The following is an 18,930-nucleotide window of genomic DNA, read 5'->3' on the forward strand; positions in this document are numbered from 1 at the left end:
GCCGGGTTCACTGTCCTCCCCACATGAGCACCACGGCCTGCCCTCTCCATCTTCCTGCCAGAGCGCTCCGCCCCCGACCAGCATCTCCCGGCCTCTGGGGGCCCCCCTCCTCTCCGAGTCTGGGAGTCGGCCTTTGAACCCCACCCTGGGAGTGAGACCGTGCAGCGTGTGTTCCTCTCCGGCCGGCTCCCCTCCCCTCAGCGTGACTGCTGTCGGGACTGCACGCAGGTTCTCTCTCGCCCACGTCGGGAGGAACAGCACGGTGTTGGGTGCTCACGTCCCCAAGGAAGCGAGCACGGGGTCCCCGCACTCCCGTGTCCCCGCGGCGTCGTTCCCAAGGCCGGGGTGTGGGAACAGACGGGTGATTCACTCGTGAGAGGGCTCGCGTGCGGCCAGTCTCCTGACTCTTCTGTCTTCCAGCGCCCCAACCCGGCCCCGTGCGGCGAGGTCAGCACCCAGCACTGCCCGTGTCTGCCTCGTGGAGACGTCTCTACGGCCCCGACGAGTTACTGTGAGTGAAGACGTGCGGTTTCTCACCCGCGCAAATGAGGCGGCAGCTGCTGGAGGCGAGGGGCGGGGGAGCGCTGTGTACCGGGTGGGAGCGCCGGTTTCCTGAGATCAAAGAGCTCGGGAGGCGCAGGGAGGCGGTGGCCGCACAACCTCGCGACCGTGCTCCGGGCCTTTGAGCCGCACACCTTAATTACTTAAGGAGGGGAACTTCGGCTCTGTGCATTGTACCGCCGTGACTGACGAGAAGTGGGCAAATCGGCACGACCCACGGCTCCAAGTGGAAGGGCGGCGTCGCTCTGGGCGTGTGATCTCGGGGCCTTTGATGGTGCAAGCGGGCGGACGCGGGAAAGCGCAGCAGGGATACCGCGGCTGTGCCAGTGCTGGGGAAACACTGGGCGGCGCATCGTCGCTGGTCCGGGTGCTGCTGCTGTTACTGCTGGTTCGTTTTATAGTTTCACTATCGTTATTACTAAAATGTTGCTGTCATCATCGTCATCTTCGAAATCGTCGTTTCACCCGAAGCGTGGCCAGAAGAATAAGATTCCTAGCATCCTCCGGGTCGAAACTCCGCGTAGGATACTGTTTACCCCTGAACTTGCCTGGTGCCCACCACGTGCCGGTGCCGGGGTGGCTGGCGTGCATCAGGGGTCTTCGCAGTGCACCTGGACCCCAGGCAGCACCCCTGCATCCCTGGGGTCGCCCTGCGCCCCGCCCCCGTCCTTGCTGAGAGGGGAGCAGCTGACACCCTGCTTCCTGCCCCTGTCCCTGCCCCCGCTCTCCCTCTCGAGATGAGCACCCTCACACAGTCCGCTTACCGCACTTCCTGTTTGCACGTCTGTGCCCTTTGTTGGTGGCTTTGCTCTTGACCTTGTCCCAGAGTGTGGTGCCGAAGCGCCGGGAGTGTCCCTGAGTGTGTGGAGCAGCGTGTCCCGCCGGGGGAAGTGCACGTGCTAGGGAGAGAGCCGTGCAGGTGTGAGCTGCAGCGCGTGCTGTCCGTCCGCCGTCAGTGACCTCGAAGGACCCCCCCCCCCTGCACGTGTTACAGGAGGAGGCTTGAGCGGAGGCACACACAACAAGGTCAAGGGCTGTTTACCGAAGTGCTGTGACTGCCGTGCCTCGGGGGGAGTGTGTGCAGCCCCTGCCAGAACTGCCCCCCTACACGTCCCCCCCCCCAGGAGAGCTGACGAGACGTGCCCGGGTCTCTCTCTGGCAGGAACGTGGTGAGGCAGAGGGGCCCTTTCAGGTGTAGGAAGAAAACATTGTTAGTTTCCTTGAACCTACGTGGCTCTGACGTCAGTGACGGGTAAGAAAGCACAAAAGGAAACCCGGACTGCGTATCACTGGGGGGGGCTGAGCCCCCTCCCGGGGTCTCCGCGAGCCAGCCTGCGGGCGCCACCTGGTCCTGCGCGTTGGGGCGGCGGGGACATTCTGCCTTCCCCTTCGCTTCCTCTCCGAAAGGCCCCTGCCCGTGTTCCCTGGGCGTGTCCGTCACTCCGTCTCTGCAGCGGTGTGACCGCCCGCCATCAGAGGCACTGTGCGGGACTGAGGGATCTGTGTTCGGCAAGTCCCCTCTCTGGGCCCGAGGGGAGGAGCGGGCTTGGTTCCCTGCTGTTCTGGTTTTCAGAGCTGCCGCCCCACCCACCGGCCAGCGGGCCGCGGGCGCCCCAGGGCGGCCCGTTGTAGGGACCGGAGGAGTGTGGTAGGGTCTCCTGCGACTTGGGCTGCATTTGAAAGCGAGGGGCTGGGTGGCACCTGCAAGGCCGGCAGGTTTCCCGCCCCCTTGGCCCAGTCTCCGATCTGGCTGTGGAATAAACGAGAGCGGGGAGACCCCCCCCAACCCCCCCACCCCAGCCAAGTCTGCGCGGAGGAGGAGCGACCTCGGAGCTCGCCCCCGCGTGTCGGGTGGTGGCTTTGTGTTCAAGACCGTCATTAAATGGAATAAAAAATATATGGCTGAAGTTGCCGAAACAACTTAAATTGAACATAAATAACAGCTGCTCTCGTCTGGGAATTTCATCTAGGCACAGGACCTCGCTGTCGTGCCCTTGAAAGAGCTGAACCCGTGTGCGGCTAACTCGGCAGCCGGTGTCCTGGGAATCGCAGTTAAGAGAACGTTTAGCTCTCCCAGCCCCCGCCTGGTTTCCCTTGAGGGCGGGAGGCGGGAACCCGGGGTCTTCGCTAGCCTGGCGCCCACCGCTGCACGGCGTGGGGGCAGACGCCACGCAGAGCGCAAGGTCAGGCCTGGGTCCTGGGAGGTTGACGGGAGACACGAAATGGGGCGAGAAAGGTGGTGGTGACGTGGCTCCTTTCACGGGGAAGCGGGTTTGTCCCGGCCGGCGGTGTGGCTGCTGGGCTGGTGGGGTCTCGCGTCTGAGCGTGGCCTGTGTGCAGCCCGCACACCCGCACTTACTGATACGCCCCCAGGGTTTTCCCCGTGGATGAAGATTGCCCACTTCACCCTGACCCTTTGCACGTGCCCTTTCGGCATTTCTTCAGAGAACCTGTGCCCTCCTGCTACTCAGGCAGGTCTGGCCTGCCTCTGGGGGTGCCCGTGTGCTCGGGAGACTACAGTGGGTCTGATCCCCTCTGGGGGTGCCCGTGTGCTCGGGAGATGGCAGTGGGTCTGACCTGCCCCCTGGGGGTGCCTGTGTGCCCGGGAGACAGCGCAGTGGGTCTGATCCCCTCTGGGGGTGCCCGTGTGCTCGGGAGATGGCAGTGGGTCTGACCTGCCCCCTGGGGGTGCCTGTGTGCTCGGGAGACAGTACAGTGGGCCTGGCCTGCCCTCTGGGGGTGCTCGTGTGCCCAGGAGATGGCAGGGGGTCTGACCTGCCCCCTGGGGGTGCCCGTGTGCTCGGGAGACAGTACAGTGGGCCTGGCCTGCCCTCTGGGGGTGCTCGTGTGCCCAGGAGATGGCAGTGGGTCTGTCCTGCCCTCTGGGGGTGCCCGTGTGCCCAGGAGACAGCACAGTGGGTGTGATCCCCTCTGGGGGTGCCTGTGTGCTCGGGAGACGGCAGTGGGTCTGATCCCCTCTGGGGGTGCCCGTGTGCTCGGGAGACGGTACAGTGGGTCCGACCTGCCCTCTGGGGGTGCCCGTGTGCCCAGGAGACAGTGCAGTGGGTCTGATCCCCTCTGGGGGTGCCCGTGTGCTCGGGAGACGGTGCAGTGGGTCTGACCTGCCCTCTGGGGGTGCCCGTGTGCCCAGGAGACAGTGCAGTGGGTCTGATCCCCTCTGGGGGTGCCCGTGTGCTCGGGAGACGGTGCAGTGGGTCTGACCTGCCCCCTGGGGGTGCCCGTGTGCTCGGGAGACGGCGCAGTGGGTCTGACCTGCCCCCTGGGGGTGTCCGTGTGCCCAGGAGATGGCAGTGGGTCTGACCTGCCCTCTGGGGGTGCCCGTGTGCTCGGGAGACAGTGCAGTGGGCCGGAGTCACTAATCCAGTGCCCGGAGGGAGAAGCGGAGGCTGTGCGGTCAGAATGCTCCGCGGAGCAGCGGGCCTCTTCGCGTCGACACTGGGTGACTTCTCCCGCTGGGCGAGGAGCAGCCATTGCATGGCGTGTCACCGACTAGCTGGTGACCGCAGGGTCCCAGGCCTGCGCTCTGGCGTGGGGTGGCTTCTGTTGGCGTCCCTGGGGCAGGGTTCCCAGGGGGAGGGCATTTCTTCAGCCAGCAGGGAACCTGTCGCCTGTGCTGACCGCAGGCCTGTCCTGGTGTCCGTCAGCCGTCGTCCTCGGGTCAGGGTCGGTGGCTCTGAGCCCTTGGCAGAGACCTTCCCTGAAAGTCACCTTGCAGAGCAGCCCCGGCCACTGGGCACACGGAGCCTGTGTATGCCCGGTGCTGAAAGTCCACGCACCCTGTGCACGGACACAGGGCGGTCACCCCCTCCAGGTCAGGCAGACGCCCCCCTCAGGGCACGACACAGGAGCGCAAACACTGCCTGACGGGGGCTCACTAGGGACCTGGCACCGATCAGACGCTGCCCTGCGGCCTGGCGAGTCTGCAGAGGGTCCGGCCTCCGCTGAGCCTTCATTTGGGGGACAGAAGCGGGGGACAGTGAGCCAAACGGCCTGTAAAGAAGAAAGGGATTGCAGCTCCTGGTGCCCATGGCTGTGAAAGGTGGGTAAAGAGGGGACTGGCGGGATCGTCCCCGGGCCGGTGGTGGCCCCCTGCAACGAGCGCTCAGGGAGGGCTGCTCTGAGGGGGCGGCAGTCCAGTGGAGCCCCGGAGAACGGGCGCGGCGAGCCAGAGGTGGGTCAGGAGCGTCCCAAGCTAGGGAACCGCAAGTTCAAAGGCCCCGAGGTGCAGTGAGGCACCGAGGGACAGACTTGGCTTCTGGTGAGGAAATCAGGGAGGACAGCCGCGGGGCGGAGGCTGGGGCATGGGCGGGGGCCAGCTCCCCGAGGGCCCTTGTGGGACGCAGGGAGGAGTCGATGCTTTTCCCTAAAACTCACCAGGCCAAGGCTTCTCTGAACGTGCGTGCCTCCCCACGTTGCGAAGCAGGAAACCCACGGACGGAGCAGCTGCCTGTTCGTGGACGCCCCCCGCCACTCGGTCAGGGGCCGGCGAGGGGGAGCGTCCCCTCCCGCAGCCTCGGTGGCGCTGGTGCCCTGGGCGCCTGCCTCCAGGGAAGAGCGGGCTGTTCCCGGAGGTGGTTCCCGCGGGTCGGTCCTGGGGGCCCCGCGGGTCGGGCAGGCGCACGTTCTCAGGGTGCAGGTGGCCAGCTCACATCTTCCCTGGAGGTGTTCCCGGGCTCCTGAAAGGGCGTGACCGTGGGGACACAGTGGCCACGTCCAGGAAGCGAGGGAAGAAAGGAGAGCGCCGAAGGGGGACAGACAAGCGGCTCCGGGGGAGTCACGCCCTCGCCGAGAGAAGCGGCAGCAGGGCAGCTTGTGTCTCGTCGGGTCGGGGAGGTGAGCGTCGAGGGGCGAGACCAGGCCGGGCCGAGGAGGGTCAGGCAGCGCGCCCGGGCGGCGCCGTTCCTGATGCTCAGTTCCCCCTCGGGCAGAGGGCATGTACGTGCGGGGGCTCCCGGGTCGGGGGGCCCGGAGTCGGAGGTCAGGGGTCTTGGGCGTGGGTGTTTCTCCGGTACAACAGATCAGCGGCAGCACTTACCTCACAGAGCCGTGGCGAGGACTGAGTGGGTGGACAGACACATCGCTTCCACAAGCGATGCATCCCACGCGGCCCCAAGGCCTCCTTCGCGTGGAGCAGGGACCGTTCCTTGGAGCCCCGGCCTCGGTTTGTTGCTGGAAGCAGGCGTGTGCAGCCGTGGGATGCAGAGGACAAGGGCCCCCCTCCTCCCACCCCCGCTCCACTGCCGCCTTTGCTGAGTGCGGAACCGCCGACCCCGGCGGGTCCACCTCGAGTGCCCCCCGCACGCCCGTCCTTTCTCCCTGCCGTCTCCTCCCCCCCGAGCTCTGCTGCACGAGAGAATAATAAGCGAGAAACACCTGTGGATAAACATCAGCTCTGAGAGCATTTTTAGTCATTAATCCTTTCTGGAACTTTCTCGGCCCTGCTTCTGTTCCCCGTTACTCCAGCATTTGCGTTGTCCTTTGTTTCTTTCTCGGTTAATCGAAAATTGCTCTCGGGTGCTGTGCGCCGCTCTCACACACTTGTCAACGGGGAGAGTTCTGATCGAGTTCCTTCCTTCCTCGCTGTGAAGGACTAACAGTGGGGTCGCTGCAGCTTCCTGTGCTTCTGCACGGTGCTCCCCTGCTCCCAGAGTGGCTCCGGAGCGCGGCGCTGCTCCGGTCCCCGGAAAGGGAGAACTCTGCTCCCCGAGGGGCAAGGGGCAGAGAAGTGGGTGTCAGCCCCTGGGGGCTCAGGAAGTGCCCAGGAGCCTCCGTGGCCCGTAGCAGGGGCGTCAGAGGCTCTGGAGGAGCTGGGTCGAAAGCCGTGTCTGTGACCGAGCCACTTGTAAACTGTGCCCATGAACTTAGGAGCCCTGATAAGGCTCTTGTTGACACCGATAAGGACCTCCAGGAAGGGGCTTGCCCCCTTCTGGGTGCGGAGCCGCCAGCCGGAAGCCGGTTTGCGGGGCAATCCGTGGACCGCGGACAACGGACAACGGGGCCGACGTCGGAGCCGTAGGTGGGCCTCGGGTTCCCGCTGCGTCTGTTCACCTGGGGGAGGGAGAAGGTGACTGGCCCCGAAACGTGGAACGGCAGAGAAATTTTAGAAAATGTTTGCTGAAGATTGGATAAACACATTGAAAAACTAATGACGGGAAACAGGAGATACTGACAGGCCTATTTGTCATCATTTTATGTGGATACGTATATTTTCGGTTCCCATTCACACCGATTTTTTCCATCTGGTATAGCGTACAGACTTCCGAAATGCGCAGCTCCGTGAGTGAGTGTATAGAACCAGGAAACGAAACTTCCCCTCACGTACAACACATTACGTTCTTGCATGAACGGTGACGCGCACCAGTCTCTACTGTGTACGACAGGGGCGTCCCCCCCTTCACACCACAGAGCCGCAGGCCGTGGCCGACCGCAGCACCGCAGAGGGAGGGTCGGGAGGAGGGTGCCTTGGACTGGTCCGCGTGAGCGTGTCTTCACTGCGCGTCCCGGAACGACCACGGTCCCCTCACACCACACACACGGCCCCGGTGGCTGACTTCAGCCCCCGGGGAGACTTGGAGACGCAACGAGGAAGACAGCATCTGCGTCCCAGCAGCACTTGCTGACGCAGCAGGGGTGGCCGGCCGCTGGGTCTGGCGGTCCCCTGAGTCGCTCTCGGCAGACTCTGGTGCTCCGGGCGATAACCAGCCCCTGGAGCAGGCGGGACAGGCAGTGCTGCTCACGCAGGATCCGCATCTTCAAGGAGCCCCGTGAGATAGGAGTCACCGTCCTGATACTGGGGACGAGGACAGGGACGTCCCCAGAGACTTGGGGACTGGCCCTCGTCATGCAGCTGAAGCGTGAGGGGGCGGGGGCTGTCCTCGGGGTCCCAGACTCCGGGCCGTGTGTCTCCACATCTCCGGGGGCCCCTCCTGAGCACCGTCCCACAGGGAGCCCGGCCAGCCACGCCAGTCGCACGGCGGCCTCTTCCTGCTTCCTGGGCGGGAAGGGTGTGGGAACCGTGGCTTCGCAGCACAAGGCTGTGTGAATCTAGACTTAACCTTCCCCGTGAGTCTCCAGAGTCCGAGCCCCCGAGCCAGCACATGCCCGCACGAGCTCCCCCTCGGAGCCAGCGGCAGAGCCCAGACGCCAGCAGGAGAACGCGGCGTGACAGCGGGTCAGGGCTCTGCTCCGAGACCCTCGTCCTCTTCGCCAACAGCGCGACCACCGTTAGGGAGGGCATCTCACAGCCCGTGCGTCGCGCGGCCGTTTTCCCCAGCTGACGCCGGTGTCTTTGTTGGTGCTGCTTTCGCAGCTTCAGGGAAATAGCACCGGATTCCTTGTGCTGAGCCCAGCCCGGGCGAAGAGGGGCGTCCAGGCGCACTCAGGCCGGGGGAAGGCGGAGTGTGTGTGTGTGTGTGTGTGTTCACTGACAGTGAGCAGCACAGGAGGGAAACACACGCATCACTCGCAGGGCTCCCTCTCTCCTCTCTCCTCCCTCCCCCGGGCGGCCCCGGCCCCTCCGTGTGATGGGAGAGCCCTCACCGCCCGCCTCAATAAGCTCCTCCTCAACGCACTGGCACCACGTCTCAGAAACACCCTGGGACCCCCGTGCCTTCGTTTTCTCCACGCCACCCGGGGGTCACCCACAGGGACCGTGTGCTCAGCCCTGAACCCCAGCGACGCCCCCGACAGAGCCTGCGGCTCCGCCCCACTCTCCGGCTCTCTCCACAGCCGCGTCCGTGTGCCCACGTGTCCACGTGCCCACGTGTAATTTTTATTGTCTGTCACGCAGGGCAGCCTAAAGCCCCTGGCGCCCTTTTCTCCCTGGGGGTTTAACTGCCAAACGCTTTCTCTCTGCTGCCCGTGAGCAGCACGCCCCCAGCGCCACGCATGTGTTCTGATCTCCCATGAATCAGAGCACGGGTGTCACAGTCCGTGGGAGAGTGAAGAGCAGCGTGTGTAAAACGCTGACCGATGAAATGGACAGGGAAAGTGTGGCCGTCTCTTTTCCCGAAGTCCGCACTCCCGGGGCAGTGAGCCTCACACATGAAGCCGGAGAGGCAGGCTGTTCGGAGACACCGCCGTGCCTGGATGCGAATTCCAGGCCCGACACACTCGTCACGGACTCGCCCAGGCCTGTGGTTAGCCTGCAGCTGCTGGGAGCGAAGGGGCGGCGCCCAGGGGTGGTGGTTCGGCTCCACCCTCCGCTCCTCGGGCTGAGCATCCCACACCAAGGGCGCCCCTTGTGGGAGGAGGGAAGAACAGATTTGGAAGCAGGTGCACCGGCTCTTCACACTGTGTGGGGTACGTGCGTTTTCTTAAACCGGCACGGAAGAGCATAACCTTCACTCAGAGGAACTCGTATGGGGCCTTTCGGCCGTCAAGGAGCGCGCCTGAGTCAGGATGCCCTTTGCCTCTGGCTTCACCGACCCCGCGGGGACGCGGTGGGTGGGTTCCAGGGCCCTGAGAGCGGCGGCTTTGGAGGGAGACGGACGGGGCTGTCCTCTGGTGGCCACGCCCAGGGGCGGGGACGCCCCTGAGCTGCAGTCCCACCGCCCGCAGACCGGGAACCGGGGTTCCGTGAGATCTCGGTGGGGGGGAGGACTTGGTACGGGGCGACCTCGGTACATTGTGCAAAGGAACGCTGTTCCTGCTGTTCCGTGTGCCGTGGTCACACGTGTGACAGAGCCACACCCGTGACGTGCTCTCCTCCGTCACGCCTGTTTCTGCCCGTCTGTTCCCTGGACCAGGAGACAAACAGCTCTAAATAAAGTAGTTTATGGAAATAACTGAAAAAGGCCTGGCATTCAGTGTATGAGTTTCCAAAAACACTCGTTCACGCACTGAGTCCTTTGATTGGGGCGGTAATGACGCTGCCAGCCACGAGCGTCTGGGCGGAGAGCCGTGGCCCAAGGGCCGGTTTTGGGCACGCAGTTTCTCCTTACGCATGCGCACGACTGCAGCGTCCCAGGACTGGCGTCGGCGGGACGCCCTTGGCTGCACTGCTGCTCGGGACCCTTTCTGAGCAGAGCGATGGGGGCGTGGCCTGACAAGGGGCGTGGCTTGACGAGAGGGGCGTGGCACGGCTCGAAGGCCCCGCCTCCTCCGCAGGCAGAGCAACGAGATGCAGAGCACGGAACTCGCAGCCCGAAAGACCTTGTGCTTTTCCAATGTTACTCTCACTGCGTCTTTCCCCATCATCCTTATTTTAAACAAAGCACATCCGTCTCACTCACCAGGAAGCGAAACCTTGCCCAAAGTCCGTGGCAGACCCACACGTGGCCGCGATGAGGTCCAGGCAGACCCGTCCACGCAGGGTGCTTGCTGCTCGCCAGGCAGGGAGGGCCCGGCACCCGGCGTCCGTTTCAGGGAACCGAGAAGGATGCGCAAGTGTTTCCTCCAACCCCCGGTGAACGAGCCGTGTCTGCCTCCCCAGGCCTGCCGAGCTGCGTGGAGTCAGAAACGCAGACTGGAGGAACGGGGGCCGGCTTCCTCACTGCCACTCGCCACTCGGAGAGCTGGGAATCACTGCACGCGCCTCTGGTTTCCCCTCTCGTTTTCAGCGCTGCTGCTCCAGCCACAGCGGTGGCGGGTTTTCGTCGCTGCTACCTGCCGGCTCCTGCTTCTCCGTGCGGCCCTGCAGATTGGATGGGGTGTCTGTGCGGAGGCGGATGACTCATTCCGAGGACCCGCCTGCAGAAGTGACAGTTCAGACACACTCCGTGTCACTCTCAGGGATCCGTGACTTACACTGTTAGTGCCATAGTGAAGTTTTTAAAATCTCTGGTTTTCATCTCCTCCAAAGGTGTCCCAAACCGCCCCCTTAAAGAGAAGAAAAATGCACGTCCTGGCCCCACCAGGTGCTCACGGGGTAAACAGTGCCTTATTGCATCAGAAACGTGGTCCGGAGTCCAGCCCGGTTCTGTTGTGTGCCCCACGTGTGACCCCCAGGCCCCTCACGCCTCGGCTCTGGTGGCCTCCGGGTGCTCAGGGTCGGACCGCACCGGCCAGGCCACCTGCCACCCTGGAGTCCTTTCACAGTCGGGGCTGTGTCCTCACGACATGTGCACCCTGAGTGGGTGACCAGATGCTGTTTGATGAGAATGTTATAAATTCCTAATTCATGAAAACAACAATGCACAGGCTCACAGTTTGCCGAGGAAGCCGGGAACCGTGGCACGTGTGCCTGTCTGTGGCCCCACCTCAAACCGCCCTGAGACCCAGGCCATGCGTGGAAGCCGTCCACCTGCAGCACCGTGCCCGGGGCCCCCTTCTCCGCACCCCTCACGCCACCGCCTTCAACAAGTGCCGTGGGACCTCTCTCTGCCAGTCTGCGTAATGGGGACACTATCCTACTCAACCCAAATGATCGCTGTCACGTGACACGCTCACCCACACGCCAGGGGGAGGAGACTGCAGGGGTCACGAACTCTCCCGTGCACAGTGAGGCAGTGAGCTGGCCCCCAGCCCGCCAGGATGTGCTGGGCATGGCACGCACCTCAAATCTGGGAAGAGGTCATTGAATCAAACGTCTTACGTGGCAGAAACAAAAAGGCAGGCCAGACACCCCTCGAAAGGATGTACGTTTACAAGGATGGAGTGAAAACCATTTTAACAATGACACGACATTTCATTGGACACGTTTCTCACGTGAACTTGTTGCTAGTGGCGACTGCTCACGCGGTGACTCCCGCTGTGATCTGGGGTCTGTGGTGGCTTCTCGCTCTCCCCAGACCTGCCCTCCTGGGGAGAGGGGACCGTCCTTCCAGACGGAACCTCAGGCGGTGCCTTACAAACACTGAACACTACACACAGGCTTTAAACAGCCTGCATACAAGTGTGCGTGTCTATTTGTACGTTGTGTATAGTGTGTGTGCAGTGTGTGTGCAGAGTCCTACCTCTGTACACAGCGAGTGACAGGCGTGGTCACACGTGACAGAGTGGTTTGCACAGTGATCACAGTTTCTTCACCTAGACTGGGACCGTCCATAGAATGTTCCAGAGCCATGGAGACATTCTGTCTTTGCCATCCAGCATGGCCAGCAGTACCCACAGGTGCCAGCGAGCAGCCAGTGTGGCTGGGAACTGGATCACAGACCTTCCTTCACTCGAGGTGCTTTGAATCCGAACAGGGCCCAAGGCGAGCGGCCGCCCTAAGGCGCAGGCGTGGAGTCCTGGACGACGGGACCGCGTCCTGGGAGGGGAGGCTGAGCGGCGTGCGCCCCGGGCGGGGCCCCGGAGACCGGCTCCCGGCGAACGCCCCCCTGTGGGAGACGCGGCACAGCCCCGGGACACCCGAGGACTTCCCGGGCTAAACCCCATTTCTGTGATTTCTGCCCACAGATCTGGAGAACTTCAAGACGAGGACACGGAGCACGGTGTCGGTCCGCCAAGGTCAGGGGATGGTGCTGCTGTGCGGGCCGCCCGCCCACTCCGGAGGTGAGTCCGGCCCCAGCCCGGCCCCGGCCCCGGCCAGGGTGTGCCTCACGGGCTCCTGGCTCTCTCCCCGGCGCCAGCTGAGGGGACGGTGTCGCTGGTAGATGCCCGGATGCCTCTGTGGCTCGTCCCCAGTGCCCGCCATCCTTAGGACGGGGAAACGTCAGGTTGTGCAGACGCCATACCCACCCCTGCCACCTGGCGCAGGCGGGGGGAAGGTCCTGAGTTGGTGGGAGTCTGAATCCTGTTACTGGGCAAGGGGAGGAGGGACAGTACCCGGGACCTTGGCCAGCGGGATCGGGCTGAAAGCTGGCCTCGCTTCGGTCCGCGCCGTTGCTGGCCCTGTACCAGAAGACCCAGGACAGTCCTGGGACCTCAGGCTCCAGGACTGCTTCGTAGGGGTTCTCGGTGGCTGGTCTGCTGGGCACGCACTTGACCGAGAGCAGCTGGAAAGCCTCAGGAACCTGCATTGGCCGTGTTCCCATGCTCACTCCCGACGGGGCCGGCGGTGTGCGGTCCAGGCTGGCTCCCCCCAAGAGTGTCCCCCAGAGCCTGGTCTTTCCCCCGATCCGCTCCGGCCTCAGACGCGAGGTGTGCCCGGGGCCCCAGGTGTGAGGGCAGGGAGAGGAGGCGGGAGGAGGCCGGGGCGAAGCTCAGTGCCCGCACTTCAGCGCGTCTCCGCGGTGGGGAGAGTTGCGTTGCCTGAGGACGCTTACCTGCCTTGCACTGATCATGCCCCGTGGCAAAGGGGACTGAAATGCAAGGCCCTGGTATTCAGGGCTCACAGGTGTGCAGGGCCCAGGTGTGCAGGGATCACAGGTGTGCAGGGATCACAGGTGTGCAGGGCTCACAGGTGTGCAAGGCCCTGGTGTGCAGGGCTCACAGGTGTGCAGGGGTCACAGGTGTGCGGGGCTCACAGGTGTGCAAGGCCCTGGTGTGCAGGGCTCACAGGTGTGCAGGGGTCACAGGTGTGCAGGGATCACAGGTGTGCAGGGCTCACAGGTGTGCAGGGCCCAGGTGTGCAGGGCTCTCAGGTGTACAGGGCTCTCAGGTGTACAGGGCTCACAGGTGTGCAGGGCCCAGGTGTGCAGGGCTCACAGGTGTGCAGGGCTCACAGGTGTGCAAGGCCCTGGTATTCAGGCCTCCCAGGTGTGCATGGATCACAGGTGTGCATGGATCACAGGTGTGCAGGGCTCACAGGTATGCAAGGCCCTGGTATTCAGGGCTCACAGATGTGCAGGGCCCAGGTGTGCAGGGATCACAGGTGTGCAGGGCTCGCAGGTGTGCAGGGCCCTGGTGTGCATGGATCACAGGTGTGCAGGGCTCCCAGGTGTGCAGGGATCACAGGTGTGCAGGGCTCCCAGGTGTGCAAGGCCCTGGTGTTCAGGGCTCACAGGTGTGCAGGGCTCCCAGGTGTGCAGGGCCCTGGTGTGCATGGATCACAGGTGTGCAGGGCTCACAGGTGTGCAGGGCTCCCAGGTGTGCAGGGATCACAGGTGTGCAGGGCTCCCAGGTGTGCAGGGCTCCCAGGTGTGCATGGATCACAGGTGTGCAGGGCTCCCAGGTGTGCAAGGCCCTGGTGTTCAGGGCTCACAGGTGTGCAGGGCTCCCAGGTGTGCAGGGCCCTGGTGTGCATGGATCACAGGTGTGCAGGGCTCCCAGGTGTGCAGGGATCACAGGTGTGCAGGGCTCCCAGGTGTGCAGGGCTCACGGGCAGTGCTGTTTACCAGGGTTCCGCTGCAACGTGAGGTGACCGAGGGGCACGCTCTCCTCTTGGAAGCTCTGCACAAAGTCCAGGTTCACCTCCGCTCCGCCCGTGGCGGCCTTGGTTTCCTGTCTGGCTTGACCTGTGATCTAAAATGAAAATACCTGACACCGAGCACCTGAAAACACCCCCATTTTTCCGTCCCGTGTCCGAGCGCCGTCGCTCTTCCTTCCTCGTCTCCTGGCCCGGCCCCGTCTGCAGCAGGGCACGGCCGCCCAGTAAGCGAAGGCTCCACCTCAAGGCAAAGACTAGACCGGCAGGCGGGAGAGGCCGGTGCCCTTGAGGTCTGGGTCAAAGCCTCGGAGGCCCGGGGCTGCTGGCTGTGAAGGCCGCGGGGGACGCAGGCTGGAGGTCACAGGTCGGAGGCCTGTGTTCGGAGAAGTGGGCCTGGTCCTCAGGGCCCCACCTGCGCTGCCGGTGAGTGTCGGGCCCACCGCGTTTGGGGCCCGGGACACGCGTGCCGGCCCTGCCGTGTCGCCAGTCACCGTTCCGTTTCGGGCAAATGCCCCCCAATCCCCCGTGCTGCCCTCCGCTTCGCTGTAAAGGCAACGGTGAAGGGCGATCCCTCAGACCCTCTCACTTCTGTCCGTCCGCAGAACTAACTCGGCAAAGCCGAGACGCGGCTACTGCGCATGTGTGCATTCTGGAAGCGCTGCCCCTGCTCGAGGGAACCCGCTGGCTGGGTGGGTGTTCGGGCTGCAGGAAGCTCACCCGGGCCAGCACACCCCTTCTGACTGCGGAACCCGGTCAAAACAGGAATCCAGGCGTCTGCCCACTTCTCCCCGGGCTGCCGCCCTGGCATCGAGGCTGCGTGACGGGGGGCAGTGACGCCGAGCCCGGATCTTGTAGGGTCACGGAGGGGCCGGCGCCCCGCCCTCTGGTGTAACGGCCCCCCCGGGGAAGGGCGAAGCCCCTGCGGTGTGGGGACGGCCCCCAGAGGACCTACGTCCTCCCTGGGCACAGAGAGACGCGTCCCACCGTCCCCAGACGTCCCTGCGGTGGGCCCGCAGCCCGGAGCCCAGACCCGAGCTGTGCCCAGGCTCCCCGACAGCCTGGCTGGTGAGAGGGAGGGAGCGAGGGCTCTCGCCTGGGCCGTAGGGGCCGCGTGCTAGGCCTGCTGGGCCAGGCGGGGGGAGGAAGTGGGTTGGCCTCTGTCCCAGCTGCAGGGTATGGAGCGACAGCAGACCCCTGTGGTCAGGGGGCCGCATGTCCCGTGTCAAAGCCCAGCAGCAGCAGGCCTCCTCGGGGTCCCAGGAGACCGAGCAGCAGAGGGTCTGTCTTCCTTGAACAGCATTTCGACCAGCAGGCCTCTGTGAGACCCTCACCCTCTGCGTGTGACACCCCTCTCACCTCGGGGATGGCATGGGCGGTCCAGATGCGATGTCCCTGCGTATGTTTCACCGTTAAATCCTGACACAGACTCAGGGGCCTGGAAGTCGCTGCTGGGCTCGCACTGTCCTGAGGCCCGGAGCTCTCACCCGGGTCCCCTCCCCGCTGGGCCGCCACCCCCAGGCACCCCAGGCCGGCAGCAGGCCCCATCAGACGCGAAAGGGCCGAGGTCCCTGAGGCTCTCCCCCACCCCTGGGAGCGAGCCCCGGAGCTGCTCCCCGGTGGCATCCCCATGCACATTTGTCAGGGGCCCTCTGTCCCCACCACCTCTCATCTCAGCAGGAGCCTTGCTTTCGGGGTATGGTCATGGGCCAGAGTGTACTCTTGCCCACCCAGGGCCTGTGCAAGAAAAATCGGGATTTTCACAAGATTGCCAAGTGAGTCACATGCACGGTAAGGTCAGGGAAGCCCCAAGCTAACCTGCAGTGCACACGCACACACACATGTGCACACACATGCACACACACTCCCATGCGAGCACATACCAGCTCTACCCGGGCTGGCAGGACGATAAAGCATGGCCGGGGCACCATGTTGAAGCTGTAGGTGCCCACCCTTCTCCCCCCCTGGGGTGCCCTGGTTCCAGGAACCCAGGCAGGGTCCCCAGGCCTGTAGACCCTGAGGTAGCACCTGACCCCACACGGACCACCTCCTGCGGAACACGCCCCGGGGGCGGGGCTGATTCTTCCGTCAGGTCCTTGCCTCGGAAGCCTCGAATAGGGTGGCCCCTGGCGCTCCCTGTGACCTCGAGTGTCTCTCTGGCCGTTGACAGGGGAGGCGGACAGCTCAGAGGAGTCCGGCTCTTTCTCGCGTCCCGGGTGGCATTTCGCATTCGGCCAGCTCCGACGTCCTGTCAGGGAGAGGATGGCTTTCTGGAGCACGGAGGAGAAAGCCGGTGATTCTGAGATTGTTTCGTTGTCGCGGGTTTCACAGAAACTAGCTATAACTGTCATCGTCCGCTGCCTCTGCCCAGGACACGTCCCCATTAGAGTTCGGCGCCACTCCGAGGCGTCAGGCACAGGGACCTTGTAACACAGCGTCCGGATGTGGTTCCTTTAATTCCACACTTGTCAGGCTTCCCTTCAGCTCGATTTCTGACAGTTCTGAGTAACGGTGGTTCTGTGTTTTAGTTGTAAGTTTTATGCGGCTGTGCGAGGCGAGCCGTGTCTGCTGACGCCGCCGCCATCTTGACCAGAAGGCCAGAAGAGCTGATCTTGATTTATGTTCCATAACAACTGCGTAGCTGGCATGCATTTCTCAGAAACGTCTCCCGAGGGGTTCGCGTGGAATCCGGATCTGCTGTGCACGTGTATCAGCCATGCCCCGGCACTGCGGCTGCGTTAAAAACGCCGGAGCAGCATTCTCTTGACATTTGAAAACCGCCCTTGGGGACTCGAATGGCAGTGAGGTTCCTCCCCCGATGGTCTCTCGTAGGGCAAAGCCTGTAAGGCCCCACACGTTGCACCTGCCCCGGGTGTGCAGCCGCCTCTGCAGTGGGTGCCGGGCTCCGCCCCGCCCCCTCCGAGGAGACAGAGCCCTGAGTGCCCCTTGGAGACACTGGGGAGACCCCGAGTTTAAAAAGCGCTGGTATTTTTTAATGGAGCACAAGTCTTCCAAGTGCCATCTTCTGCTTCTCCGAGGTGGCATTTTTACAGAAGTGGGATTTGGTATTTTTAAATCAGTATGACATCAGCACTGGCTCGTCATGAGCCGCTGCGAGACGCATGCCACTCGTAAGTGTTGACTCGCAGCCTCCTCTTCCGGTGCGGTGACACCGGGCGGACCCTGCACGTGGGCAGCGAGGGAGGCCCGGTCTTGCACCTCGGTCGTCTTATTCTGCACGCGAGTGCATGTACAGGCATGTGTGTGCCTGTGTGCACATGTGTGCGGAGTGAGGGGAGGAGCTCCAAGACAGACCCTTTGTTTAAAACCCTTAAATTGTAAGTTGAGTAATGGCCTTGGGGACCCGAGTGCGTGTCAGGTCCCCTCTAGGGTCACTGCCCTTTGGTGCCCGGCATGTGCCCTGAGGAAGCGACTTCACCTGAGAGCCCGCATCTCCTGCAAGGGCTGTAAGCACCGCAGGTGAGCGGTCGGCCAAGACGGATCTGGGTGGGGACCAGGGACTCGGAGGGGCTTCTGTCCCTGAGGCAGAGGGGGCTCCGGCATCCTGGACTTGGACCCCCAGGGAATGAGGATTAAAATGCCGCTCGGGGGTATCATCGAAACACTAGGCGACCCCTCGAGAACACAAGGGAGGGGTCAGACTTGCATAAACCCTCTTATGAACCTGTTGTTATGCAAATGCATTCCCGAGCTGCACCTCAAAGCCGGGAAGCTCCGTGCACTCCCTACGTCCGTGCCTGTCGCAGCTCGGTGGGGAAAGGCGGACAGCGGTCGGTCGGTCCACACCGCAGACTGGCAAGTGCCTTTTTTCCTGGTATTAGACATGCGGGAGGCACTCTGGGCTGGCGCTCCTCCGCTCTGCCGCGTTCCTGGCGAAGGGGCAGCTCTGGGGTCCTGTATCGGAAGTGCGCTGAGCCCGCCTCTCCCCCCACGTGGCCAGTCAGGGCGGGCGAGCAGCTCGGTCAGCTCGGAGGCGCGAACCCGTTTGGAAGACGAAGGTTTTGTCCGTCCCGTGTGCCCCCCTGGTCTCCCCCACCGAGCAGAAGGCGGCCCACGCGGACCAGGGGCTGCTGATCCGAAACCATCCCACCCGAGTGCCGGGGCGGGGTGTTCACCGTTGGGAGGGGGGCCCTGGGATCACCCCTGTTCTCCAAGCCAGGGGCACGCCACGCCCCAGTCTCGGCTGCGGGCTTCCCGAGCTGGAGGCGGCGGGGGTGTGTCAGCAGAGGGAGCAGGAGCAAGAAGGAGGCTGTGCTGGCCCGGAGAGTGAGCGGCTCCGCCAGCGGTGGGCGAGGAGAGCCCAGGAGGCCGTTTCCGATGGCGGTTGTCTCCCAGATCAGCTCGGCGTGTTTTCTGATCTGGTTGCCATGGCGTCTGGCCCCTGCCCGTCCCTGGCAGCCCCTTGTAAGGCAGCTCGAGTGTTGCATCGCGATGCTTTCGAAGGCCTGGGGCGCACGGCCGTGCAGGTGCGAAGGCAAGAACGAGCTGCATCATCAGCCGCGAGCAGCCCTGCTCCCAGGGAAACGCCACGCCTCACGCGACCCTGGAGCCCCGTTCCTCGAGTGAGCCGGTGTGGGAGCCCCGTCGGGTTCTAGGAAGAGTCCCCCGGCGTGGTGGCCGCCGGCTCTCTGCTTCAGTTCTCCTTTCAGCCCCAGGGAGAGAGACGTCAAAGGCGTGTCCGTGTCTGCAGGAAGCCTGGGCCACGGCTCAGAAGGAGACGCAGCCACCGGACGAATGGCAGAACGCACAGTTTGTCCAGGGGACCCGGAGGAAGTGTCTCCCAGACTCACCACACTCACACACACACACACACCCCATCCTTTCCCCCACTTGAGAATCAGGAGGAAGCCCCCAGTCCCAAGCGCCGCTCCCCGAGAAAGAGGCGGGCCTGGCCCGCTGCCCGGGCCTCAGAGACCACGTCGCAGCAGTTCCGTCCGCAGGCGCCAGCGAAAGCAGCCGACGGAAGGTCCCCTGGTCACAGCCAGACACCAGTCGGCCGGGAAGGCAAGTGGCCACAACCCTGCCCGAGACCTGCAGTCTGACGGGGTTCCCGGGGCCCCCGGTGGTGCGCTGCTCAGAAGGAAGGCTGGGAGACTCGGGCCAGCGCCCACACGCAGACGCACCCACAGCTCTCCTGC

The 18,930-nt window shown here is 64.0% G+C and overlaps 1 protein-coding gene across 1 annotated transcript in view; it reads left to right on the forward strand.

Annotated features, from left to right (window-relative positions):
• CNTN4 (contactin 4) overlaps positions 1 to 18,930 on the forward strand; it is a 249,765-nt gene that overhangs the window by 119,251 nt on the left and 111,584 nt on the right. The window contains 1 exon segment of the mRNA XM_036030242.1: positions 11,923 to 12,018. Within this exon segment, the coding sequence (XP_035886135.1) occupies positions 11,923 to 12,018 (96 nt within the window).

The sequence above is a fragment of the Phyllostomus discolor genome, chromosome 7 (genome assembly GCF_004126475.2).
Source record: "Phyllostomus discolor isolate MPI-MPIP mPhyDis1 chromosome 7, mPhyDis1.pri.v3, whole genome shotgun sequence".
NCBI classification, from domain to species: Eukaryota; Metazoa; Chordata; class Mammalia; order Chiroptera; family Phyllostomidae; genus Phyllostomus; species Phyllostomus discolor.